Raw genomic sequence first — 12,471 nt, 5'->3', positions numbered from 1 at the left:
AAGCTAGAAAAAAAAACCAATAACAGTATTAGCCCCACTTCATCCTGTGTTTTCTGTCCCACAGCTGCTTTACTTGCTTCTCAAGAACATACAAAGATGATGTTGTTGTTCCCGTTGGTGACTTCTGAATGAAGTAGGTGTGTAAAATACAGTGGAAACACAACATTGGTATATTTTGTACCAAAGTCTCACAAGGTTCTTAATAGTCCAGGTTATGTGAAGCCCTATGTTACAGGTTGTGAAACTTTGTGTTTGTGTTTTAAAGCCTGCTTAGGCTGCTGATATCTTGGTGCCCTGATTTATCACTATGTGAGTGTAGAGCAGTCCAGAGAGAGGCCTGAACTACTTACAGTTAGGATGTCTCTGTCAGTCACAGCTTTCTGGGTAGCCTGAGTGAGTGGGCTGGAGAATTTAAATCATTCAAATATCTTCAGTATATTAATTGGTCAGGAACTTGTGGTCCGTTGATTCTTATCTATATTTTTCATTTTTATAAACAATCAACATTATTACTGATGTCTTTTCTTCATCACATCTTATCTACAAATATGAGAAATATAAAAATAGGAGAACTGATGTTCAGCTCTGCCTGGGAAATACACCGTATTTTTAGCATACATACATTACAGTGGTATCAGTCTCGACATCTTACTCTCCACTAGAAAATGCAAATAAGTGTGTTTCCCAAAATGTCAAACTTATGCTTTAATAAACTTATGTCTACAGGTTTACTCGCCTCATTCTAAAATATGTTGGCATTCATAAGTCGTTAATAGTAATAGTTAATAGCAAGACTTACATCTTCACATCAGCAGTGACTACTGTGTATCTGACAGTTAGGATCATAGAAATTATAAACAGGCATTTAACATGCATACTCACAGGCTTCGGTTATGGAGGTCTGCTTGAATCCCTTGTAGGATTGGATAAGTCAGGCCGGTGTTAGCCTTAAAAAAAAAAGAGTCAGTCAGTGTCATCAGCCTCTGATATGTTGATTATAAGTGTCTGGCCAGGGAAATCATAGCAGGATATTCATTATAAAACAAACTCTGCCCGCTCTAAAAAGCAAATAAACTATGTAATGACCTATGAAACAGTTTCATTAGCATGGCACATTACTATAAGTATGAGTTTAAGTATCCCAGGTTTTTCGGAGGATTTATCCACCATGACAACAACAAAGAATGTTTGGCGTGAAAATGATTAGATACAAAGCTTTTGAGTATCTGCAAGCTATTAGCAGCTTCCTTCTAAAATATGTTGGCATTCATCCTCAAAAACCCATATCATTGTACATTATAGCGTGTTTCTGCAGATCTGTGTGTGCGTTAGATATGCGCGTGGATTTGTATGTGTGTATAGTGGCTGCAGCTGTTGTCAGGCGGTTTCTCTGCACTGCGCGTCTGGGCTGACAGCCAAGTGGATGCTGTCAGCCGGGGAGAGAGGAGTGGGTCTCTCTCTCTGCATGGCATGAATGAATGGGACCTCAGATGTGAAGAAGAAACAGCACATTCTTTCCCCAAACTCATTTTGCTGTCGGCCTTATGAATGTGGCTCTTTGATAATTGATTTTTTTTGTGTTTATGCCTCTCAGTTTGCCGCAGTGAATTTAATGAGGCTCCCCTTCTGCTATTGTAGGTAACAGTCTGTGCCTTGCTTTGTATCTGTCTCTGTGTTTCATCACAGTCTTTGCCACCACTGTCTTCTGAAACAGACTGCTATTATCAACAAAGATGTCCCAAGATTCCCTGTAGCTTTATCAAAAAGGTTATGAACATGTTACATTTAAAATAGTATAATTGGATACGGTTTACAGATTTAATTAAAGCATAGCTGTAGTTTGTAGCTGCCAGACCTTGTGGCAAAATTGAGTTTAGAAAGTCTTCTTGAATAGAGTGTATTTGCATGATGAACAGGCAAGAAGTAAAAGGCCATGGGATACAATGGACAACTCATCCAAAAAAATGATTAATATATGCAGTCGAAAAGGGATAAATGATTAGAAAATCCAAATATACTGTACACTGTTTGCTTAAATGCATAGGGTCCTTCCATCACCAAAGCAGCTCATAAAAACACCACAGAGTACACGTGAATAAGAAGAGACCAAATACATAATTTAATAACATTTTTCTGTAAGCCTGGTGTAGCCCTTTTAAAGCTCAAGCTATATTTTCCAAGTCCATGTAGCCACAAGCGTCCGCATGACTTAATTTTTGTCATCTTCTCATGTCTAACACAGACATCTTTGTGGATATCCATGTGCAGCTCAAAATTTACCATACATGTGGACTGCATATGGATGAAGACGTTGGCATACATGGACAGCAAAGGTATAAGTAGTATATAGTTATATAAGTATAAACAGAGCAGTGTCGTAGCCCTGTATATCTGAAACAGGTGTTTGGAGACAAGAAAGTAAGCAGGGTTTGAACTTCTCTGTAAAGATGTCTTTTTTTCATTCTTTACACACAGTCACTTCTGTCACTTTTCTGTCACCCAGCACAACACCATCAATATCTTGGAGGAAAGATTGACTGAAAGCGCACGCTGCTTTCCTCGTATTTTAATGATAACTGCAGCTTGCCCCTCACTATGGCGGCCAACTTTACCCCACAACTCTCAGTGTGGCTGTTGGAAACAGCTATAAACACTTTTGTCTTCCAATGTGGTTGGACAGCATGTGATATGAACTACTTAATTTTGAGTATACCAACATCTCAAGTCATGCCATGCTGCACCAACCCATGATCGCTTGTGTTTCCACTGCAGCCTCCCAGCAGGGATAACCCCTGGGCTGGATGGGGCCAACCTGAGACGGTCTTTATGTGGTTTGTGTGAATGAGCACATCTCCAAAGTGTCGTCAACACATATGACCTTTTTCTATGGGAATACCTCATTGTGTCCAATGGACTACCTGCTGCACTGTTTCAGCATCCCTTGACTCACCTCAGCAAAAGCACATAATATCAAAAAACATAACGGACAAATTTGCATTTTATTTTACCAAAATTTCAGAAATTTGCTTCAAACCTGCACATTTTTACTGGAAACATACAGTAACCATTGTTTCAGATTAGATGTTGAGTGATCTATAGTCTGCCAGAACTGTTAATCTACATTGCTGTGGGAAATCAGGATTGATATATCTTTCTAATATAAGATGGAAATGGTTGTTAAGGCTTTTAAAATCTTTTTTTATTTGGACTCTTTTCTATTCTGGTGGTGTGACAATTGCTGTCTGGGTCATGGTGGTTGAAGAGTTGCTGGTGTCGTACTCTCTCCCTTGAGTGCAGATTAAAGCCATGTATTGGATAAGCTGCTTTTTTCATCAGGCAGGCCTCTGTGAAAGTATCCTTAGTTCATCAGTTCAAAGGACACAACAATGTATTAGAAAGTTAAAGACTTCCCTTATTTATTGATGTGAGTCTGTTAAACTCCAGAGAACCTGTTTTCAGTAGTACCTAGACTAAGTTATTTTTTTTCTTGCCAAAGCAGAAGTGCCTGATCATTGTACTAAAATGCTCTTGTGGCTTAGACCTCTGAGTAACACTCGTTTGGGGAATAGATGGAATGTGAGGCCAACAGGAAGTCACTGTTCATGAAGAGAGGAGAGAAAATAACAAGAGTCTTCACATCCTTTTCAGCTGCATAGTGAACACTGCAATGACAATCTGAGTTCAGCAGACTTTTCAAAGAAAGGAAAACAAGTGACAGGAAAACAAGTTACTGTTCTTAAAAAAAAAAAAGAATTACTTTCATTACAGTTTCTACCTGAGAATGGAAAGTTGGCGCTCTAACTTGTGTACAAATTGATTGGCTTTCATATATTTTTTTGTTGCAAAAATGACTTCCACTAGCATAAGTTAGTTTATACAGAAGGCGTGCCAGGTGGTTTTAGTGGAAATTAAAAAGGACTTTTGACTCACACCACCAAAATGCATCTGGAGAAATCGCATATGACCTGTGTCACACAGTACAAGCATCATGTAGTTAACAGAGGTTAAATTAACTATGATGATTTTCAGAATACATGAAATAGAAACACCTTCTCATGAATTATATTTATTCAGTTTTATAATGTTATAGCATAATTGTAATTTACACAATTCAGTTATTTTATTACTGTATGTGAAGAATAACTGAATCAGAAACACCTTTTCAAAATACAGTCTCAAAAAGGACCATAGGACCGCTGAAAAAAAACTTCAGTAAGTAAGGTAGCCGGTATTTACTGCTGTTCAGTTTGCATTGTATGAAACTGTATTTCTATTTTTCACTTCAGACTAGTAGCTATAGCAGTGTTTCCCACAGAATTAGGTTGTACTTGTGGCAGTGGCTGACCGCCACAATGACGTAATACGTCTTCTAACATAATACCAGAGAACGTCTCTCTCTGTATGGATGCGGTTGATAAGTTATTCAGTCAAGGAAAGACGTCAAGGAGAATTCATAGGGAAAAGACAGCCGTGTTGCAGAGAAAATCCGATTGTATTTAGACTAGGCTACGTAATTATGCAGCAATGGATGTTATTGATATGGAATGGTGCGTCGCTTAAGTGTCGCTGCCGCAAGGAGTTGTGGGATGAATTTATCTGTTTTTGTTTAGTATAGGATTGTTCAGTGTACCCTATGCTTAAGGAGGTAAGAAAGGAAGAACTAAAGCACCTTGGAGAGTGCGAGATTAGAATTCAGACTGGACGGTACAACGGTAAATACAGCACCAGACATTTTAATATTAGTGGCTTTTCTTCCTTCATTGGATCTTTCTGCAAAACAAAGTTATACAATATCATCCTGCTAAATAAAGTCAGACTAGCTTTGTGTTGTCTTCTGCCTATGGCTAATGCTGTAAACCTTGTCTGGTGTTTGAACTGGACCCACTGGGAGCTGTGCTCCTGAATCCACTTTGCTGCTCTGCTCCTCCTCTCTGTTGTTTTCGTCCGTCGTTAGAATTACTGCTGTGAGATGCACACCTAACTGAAGCCATTGGATTTTTCTGGATTTGAACTTTTGTGCTCCGAAATTTTCATTTTTTTCATTTCATTTGGGTTTATTAAAAGCTTTGTTATTCATGTTAAGCACGTCAGCAACAGTCCACTGCTGCCTCAGTGTTTAAACCATGATAAAAATACAAACACATGAACAATAAGCAGGTGGTTAGAGCTCCAGGACTGAACTGAACATAGTCAGATGCGGAGGGAGACAGACGTGAGGGATATGACGACCACGCAGAACCACAGTGGGACGCACAACGTGATCGACTTGGCAGGTCACCACGGCATAGCACTATCTATCTCTCCCTCTTGGTCTCTCTCGCCGTCTCTCTCTTTCTGTGTTTCTGTCTAATGTTTTATTTTTTTCACATTGAGCCAGTAGGCAAATTTGTGCAGTGGCCCACTGGGCAAAGAGTACCGTTTCTGCCAATAGCCATTCCGCCATTGATGTCAGATGTATGTGAAAGTATGTGAAGATTAGACTAAATACTGATAATAACTTTTTAGAAATCTTTACTCTTTACTCAGTAGTTTAGATACAGAGAAGAAACACAGGCAGAGGGAAAGATATTCAACAAAGGTCCCAGGCCAGAATTGAGCCGGGGATGTTGTGGTTACCTGGCATGCTTCTTAGAACACTGCCATCAAGACACTTTGCAAAATGTTTTAATATAAATAATGCCTATAGTGAGATAAATAACAGTTCAGAGATATTGATGAGTATGCAGTCTCGCATTTGTGTTTGTGGCCTTGGCACTGTTTACCTCACACGGATTTATGTCCTTTCATAAAACCACTTAAATGTACACATCTATCTAAAAAAAAATTGAATCACTGATTCACTGGTATGGCCAATAATTTGGGCCTATTTTCAACCTACAGTATTAGCGATATGTCAGTATTGTAATGTACGGTCCAATAGGTAACAAGAAAATGCAGTAGGGAAATACCAAAAATATGTTTGAGGTTATTTATAAACATTGTTGCCACTATATACAGACGGGTGAAGAAATACAGGGGAACCTGAAAAATGAGTGGAGAAACAATGATGGCAATGCCCCCATCCATAGGGCACAAGGGGTCAAAATGATGTGAATCATATGCCTTCGCAATCTCCAGATCTCAACCCAACTGAACACCTATGGGAGATTTTGGACCGACCTAGTAGTCAGCGCTCTCCACCACCATTATCAAAACACCAAACGAGGGAACATCTTTTGGAAGAATGGGTTTCCATCCCTCCAGTAGAGCTCCACAGACTTGTAGAATCAATGCCAAGGAGCACTGAAGCTGTTCTGGCGGCTCATGTTGGCCGAACACCTTAGTAAGACACTTTATGTTGGGCTTTCCTTTAATTTGTCATCTGTCTGTATTTTGTTCTTAAGAGAGAACTGACAAGTTTAGTTATGCCATTACCTGGGGGCCACTGGCCAGGTTGTGCTCTCCTAGGGGGGCTGCTTGAACACTTGGCAAAAAAAAACAAAACAAAAAAAAAATTAGATTGCTGAGCAGATGTAACAATAAATTTTAAACACCCTCGCTCTCTGTGATATTTACTTAGTAATTAAGTAATTCTATACTGTATTAGCAGTATGAATGGAGGAAATGTATGCCAGCATGTAACCGTTTGAACTGTTTTATTAGAAAGTGAGTTAAACTGGTATTGTCACTATAACTAATGGATGCCTAACTCTAACCTGTAATGATGAGTTAACCTGCATCACTGTTACTTCATCATTCTGAACTACTGACATGTTGGTAGGCTTTTTGCCCTTTTTACATAGTGTTTGATTTCTATAGAACAAAAGGATAAAGGAAAGTAAAAAGCTAGGTTTGACCTTTATACAAATTAAAGCAGAACGAAGAAGGGGCCAAATTCATACTATGAATACAAATTTTCATGGATTGTTTTAGAATTTCAAGGCTAAACACACAGCTTTAAACAAGTGATTATCATTCACGTAACATTCAGTAAATGACCTAGAGCCTAAGCACTGCACACTATTGATTTGTATGACTTCACCTCTAGTTTGTATTGAATTAGAAGTAGAATTGAAAAAAATCAAACTTATAGGTAAACAGTTGGCATTCACAGTACACAGATGCCTATTTAGAAATTCTGTAAAGAAATATCTTATTTCATGGAGGTAAACAAAGTGAGCTAGCAAAATAACAAAGAATGCCTTGCAAAGCTCAGTAATACAGCACTTCAGATATTATTTACTACAAGAGCAATCACTTTACTTCTCTATGAGTGATTTGATTTTTATGGCCATTGTGGAGAATAAAAACTCAAGGTTGTAAAGGTGATTTTGGGAGTGGGTTACCGGGGCCATGGAAAGACGGGCTGGATGGTGGCTAGATGGAGTCTAGCCACAGGTGGTCTGTAATTCTGCACCGTAATTGCCTGGCAAAGTGTATTATGGGTCTTCAGACCACTCATCCACTCTGTAGGGGTGGACATGTAAAAAGGATGAGTGAGGTGGAAAAATAGGATGGATAACATGACGTCCCGTTGTGAGACATTTCTGCCAGACACTTACAATATGTCAAGGGAGTATTATTATTGTGTGGATTCAAAGAACACTTTCTGTGAACACTATTAAGCCAGACTAATGAAAATGATGGTAGCAAATGGAGAGCTAATCTCCAATTCAATTGAAGTGTCACTGTGTTGTAAAGACAGGTGCAACAGACATTTTCTGCTGCTTGAATGGAGTAGATATTGTCAGTCTGCAGCTCTGGACCAGGAGAGGAGTCATCTTTTCCCTTCTCTGGCATTTATAGGCTGTGAGTTTTCAGAGTTCAGGGACAGAACCTTCCATGGTAATTTTGTGTTCAGTGCCTGGTTCAGGGTCACTTTGGCCGTGCTGGCAGCACCCACTGTCCAACAAGCACCTCTCAATAGTTCCACAGTTTTGTTTCTGAGTCTCTTTAGATACAACTGTTTGATCAAAAAGGCTTATTATAAAAACCGTCCTGTCAGCTTCAGGGATCAAACTAAGGACAAAGAACCAAGATTTTTGGACACCCATCCATTTCCGTTTGAGTTTAGGGGCCACTAAGTAGCTGGTCTGATGGGTATGGAAGTTCAGTTGTTAATCCTCGGTTCTCCAGGACCCTGGATCACAGATGTATGTAATCTCAAACTTAAATTACTCCAGTCACTGTGGGCTGGTGCTGAAGCAATTAGTCAATTAATTGATTTGTTGATCAACAGAAAATTCATCTGCATCTGTTTTCATAATGGATTCAATTTTTAAAACAAAAATGTCCAATTTTCCTCTGGCTTCAGCCTCTGAAATAGGAGGATTTGCTGCTTTTCTTAGTCAAATATAATAATTAACTGAATATTTGGGGTTTCTAGACTGATGGCCAGGTTAAAGAAGGAATTTAAAGATGCAACCTTGGGCTCTGAGAAATTATTTTTTCACTTTTTTGACATTTTATAGACAAAATGATTAATCAAGAAAATCAAGAGAATAATCGGCAAATTAATTGAAATTAATCGTTAGTTGCAGCCCTTCTCTTGGCTTTGTGTAAAAAGTAGACAGTATAACACACACACACACACACTTGTTACACTAACAACAGTTCCCCGTACAACGACAGCAGGTAGGCACTAGAACTAACATGAGGCAGGGGAAATTATTCCAACTAAAAGGTAACGTACCACAAAGTTTGACAAAACCGTTTTTTTTTTAGGGCTTTCAACCACAGTTTATGGTGTTCATCAGTGGACGGCATTTGCTCAGTTTTTATCGTGACCTTGTTACGTCACGTGATAACAGCTGCTTGTACAGTATATGTGGGGATATGGTAACCCCATCTATGTTCAAATGCAATTTGAATGTACTCCTTGATCCTTCTACAGCTGCCCACTGACTTCTGGTTAATGACCTTTGACCTCTTCCCAGTGGACGCTTTAAACAGTTTTGGTTTGGTATTCACAGACAGCTGATGTCTGTTTCTGGTGTTCACTCAGTCTCTTGTCCCTAACAACTCAGCAAACTCCATCCGCTGATGAAAGCTATGATATGTGGCCAAGAGCTCTGGAAAAAGCTAGTAAGCGGACCTTGAGTTAATAATATTTTCTCAATCGAATGTTCACAAGGAATAAACTTTCACATAAAATACCACAAGGCATTGTGTAGCTTAATTCAGTAACCATGGTAATAGCTGTATGGTGTTCACATCTGCTACCCAAAAGGGCCTCAAAGCCCAGGATAACAAAAATAAGCAAGAGCAAACACCAAAACCGACTAATGCTCTTCATATTTAGCTATTTGCTGAATGTTCTTCTTATGTTACATGGAACTGTATATATAACACAAGTAACGGTCAGTTACGGTTTTGCTTATTCTAAGCAGAGAAATACGTTCCATGAGGTGTCAGAAACTCCTGTAGGTCAAAGTAGGTTAACTAAAAACTTCCAGTGCTGACTAACTCTAAAAGATACACTATAAATGGATTAATTATATAGGCTCAAATTAGGCTCAACTTTTGTAAACCTGTAAAATAAATCTGCCTGAGAAATTCAAGTTTGTACACGTGTAGAAAAAAAAAGAGAAACAGTGTGAATAAAACCTGTGAACCAATATCAGTGGTGAGTTTACACAAAGACAATGTGAAAAAAGAAGTGCCTTTGTGAACATCTATGTACAGATACAAAGGAGAAAACTGCAAAGTTTCCACACTGTGTGTGATGCTGAAGTTACGTGTACGAATTTTGACCCTGTCTATACACCTGAATCTGCTGGTAAACATTTCATGTGCTGTGTATGTATGCAAACCCACCTGGGTCGCGGAAGAGCCCACTCCATCGCTCATCTTGAAAATCTAATACACCTGTCAGGATCTGAAGCTGAGATGAAGGCAATGGAACCATCTGCCCTCTGATTGGACTCTACTTTGTGGTTGGATTGTCAATGTCCAATCAGATTCAGTGTTTGTGACATGAATATCTTTGTCTTTCTTTACAGATGCTATGGCTAATCCTTCTCCAGCAAAGAGCATGGGTGACCCTGGAATCACCCCATTGTCTCCTTCACACACTCAGGTGACTCAGCTCTCTTATACACACATACTCAGTTCTTTACCTGTTGTTATTCTGTACCTGTTGTGCTGTCCTTGTGTATAATAAACTGCAGTCCTTGTATAATATGTTGAGATGTTTCTCTAGATGTTTAGCCCTATCAGTAGTTACTTCACCTAGCCTTGCTGTCTCGCTAGTTAGTAACTGAATAGTCAATAACAGGAGAGTTAATATAAAAATAAAACACATGACAGGCAAAACATTTATTGTCCAGATACTTTTTAACTAGCATATTTTATCTGTACAGCAGAAGCAATTCTTTTCCTTCCATACTGGTGTGAAGAAACAGTTCAAGGCCTGTATACTCCTCACTCTTTTTTTGGCTATTCATTGTTTCGTCTTCCTCACTCATGCATCTTATATTAGGAGGATCGCAGTGCGAGGACCACATTGGGTCACTGCAGCAACAAACATTGATAGGACGCAGTCCACAAAATACAGAAGAAAACACTCTTTCTGTACCAGTGACCCTTATTATCTTACAAAATAATTTCGAACATGATTATTTTTATCCCACTGTACAAGGAATAATGGTAGATAATGATAGTCTTTTCGTTACCAGGTCCCAGGCATGCAGGAATGAGCTGTAAATATCATGTCAGTGCTGCTGTGTGTGTTATCTTTATGTTAAGTAATGATGTTTCTTTGGTGTTTTAAAATTTTTTATGTTATTGATCTGGATCGATTGTTGTTCCTCTGTGCTCACTTTTGAACTGTTGCTGTTGTGAATGGGAATGGTTTGTTCCAACTTAAACTGTCTGTGTGTGTGACAGGGAGAGAGAACAAGAGAGAGAGAGTGTGTGTGTGTGTGTGTGTGTGTGTGTGTGTGTGTGTGTGTGTGTGTGTGTGTGTGTGTGTGTGTGTGTGTGTGTGTGTGTGTGTGTGTGCGTGTGTGTCTCATGTGACATATGTCGTCACATGTCCTGACCCTGTCAAACTGTATATTCTGTCTGTACAGCAGAGCGACACAGACCAGGTACAGTCACAGCTGTCCTTTGTGGTGGTGGTTGCCATTGACTTTGGCACCACATCCAGCGGTTATGCTTACGCCTTCACTAAGGAGCCAGAGTGCATTCACACCATGAGGTAGGCCAGCACTACAATGAGGACACTTACTGAAGAGAAGTGTGGGGTGGGCGGGAGCTACATCAACACAATGCTATTTTGCTGATAGTGACCTACCTGCTTTGAACACAATAGAGGACAAGATGTACGTGTCTCACATATGCAGAATGAAAATATCCTGGAGTCATTCTAATAATTTAAAAATACCAAACACAAAGAAAACAAAATGGCAGCTGAGCTGACTTTTTTACATTTTTTTTTACATCCGTATTTTTTAAATGAATTGGTCAAATCAAAAGACTCATTGTTTATAGGCCCGCAAATCTGTTTCTTTAATCAGCTTCTTAGATATCTGTATTTTTTTTATTTCTCTATGCTCTTCTTGCTGGTTTGAAGTTAGATGAGTCTTGGTCAGAAAAATCAGGATTTAGCAGCATTTTAATCAAATCTGATGACAGTTGGTGTGTTTAATCTCTGTCAGTTAAATCTGATCGAGCCACACTCACACAGTCCTGATGAAGCAGTTTTGAGTGACATACACATAATAAATAATACATAAAGATGTTTTTTTTTAACTGTAATGGTTGCTTGTACAGTAAAAAAACTAATGTCATAGAGATCTGCTTAACATTCGAAGCAAAGTTTTTAGGAGCTTTAAGTGGCACCTACGAGTGATTTTAGAGTTGTCACATTCACTAGATTTTTCGTAATCACTCAGGCACGAACAGAATTTCCAAATAATCCAGACCTTTTCACGAGAGTCATGTAGATAGTCTGCCTTAATTTAGGGGGAAAATATTTGTTTGACCAGGGATGCAAATTTAAAGCAGTTTCTTTAAACTCACAAATGAAGCAGAAGAGGCAGCCTTGTAATGTGATTAAGAGGGCATCAGTTATGCACCACCTTGTATAAAGGTGCAACCCTCCAGATTCGCTATTTGATCTTGGAGCACTTGTGTTCCCGACCTCAAAATTTTAGTTGGTGCTGGGCAAAGTGTTGGTGGCACAAACGTCATCTCTTACATGAATGCACAATGAGGGCAATATCTCACCAAATATGTTTTTTGAACTGACAATGTGTATTGAAATTGTTACGCATCTTAACTAAAATAAAAAACTTAGAATGTCTATGTTCCTTTATACATTTTAAAAATATAAATTTTGACAATGTAATTTGATATATTCTCTCACAAATCTCTAAACCGGAAAATTTACTACATATTCTTCCACAGACAATACAAAACTGAACTTTAACCCAAGTTGTACCGACCTTTGTGGGCGTGGCCAATCACTGTTGACCACCACTTGAACAA

The 12,471-nt window shown here is 38.9% G+C and overlaps 1 protein-coding gene across 5 annotated transcripts in view; it reads left to right on the top strand.

Annotated features, from left to right (window-relative positions):
• hspa12a (heat shock protein 12A) overlaps positions 1–12,471 on the top strand; it is a 68,871-nt gene that overhangs the window by 16,899 nt on the left and 39,501 nt on the right. For 3 of the 5 annotated variants that reach the window (XM_040139154.1, XM_040139152.1, XM_040139150.1), the window contains exons 2-3: positions 9,981–10,057; positions 11,052–11,179. In XM_040139154.1, coding sequence (XP_039995088.1) covers positions 9,981–10,057; positions 11,052–11,179 — 205 coding nt within the window. The remainder of the gene's footprint in view (positions 1–9,980; positions 10,058–11,051; positions 11,180–12,471) is intronic. The other 2 variants (XM_040139153.1, XM_040139151.1) reach the window with 1 other exon arrangement.

This window comes from Xiphias gladius, chromosome 11 (genome assembly GCF_016859285.1).
Source record: "Xiphias gladius isolate SHS-SW01 ecotype Sanya breed wild chromosome 11, ASM1685928v1, whole genome shotgun sequence".
NCBI lineage: Eukaryota > Metazoa > Chordata > Actinopteri > Istiophoriformes > Xiphiidae > Xiphias > Xiphias gladius.
The sequence above is the reverse complement of the archived record's forward strand: the minus strand, read 5'-3'. Positions and strand labels throughout refer to the sequence as shown.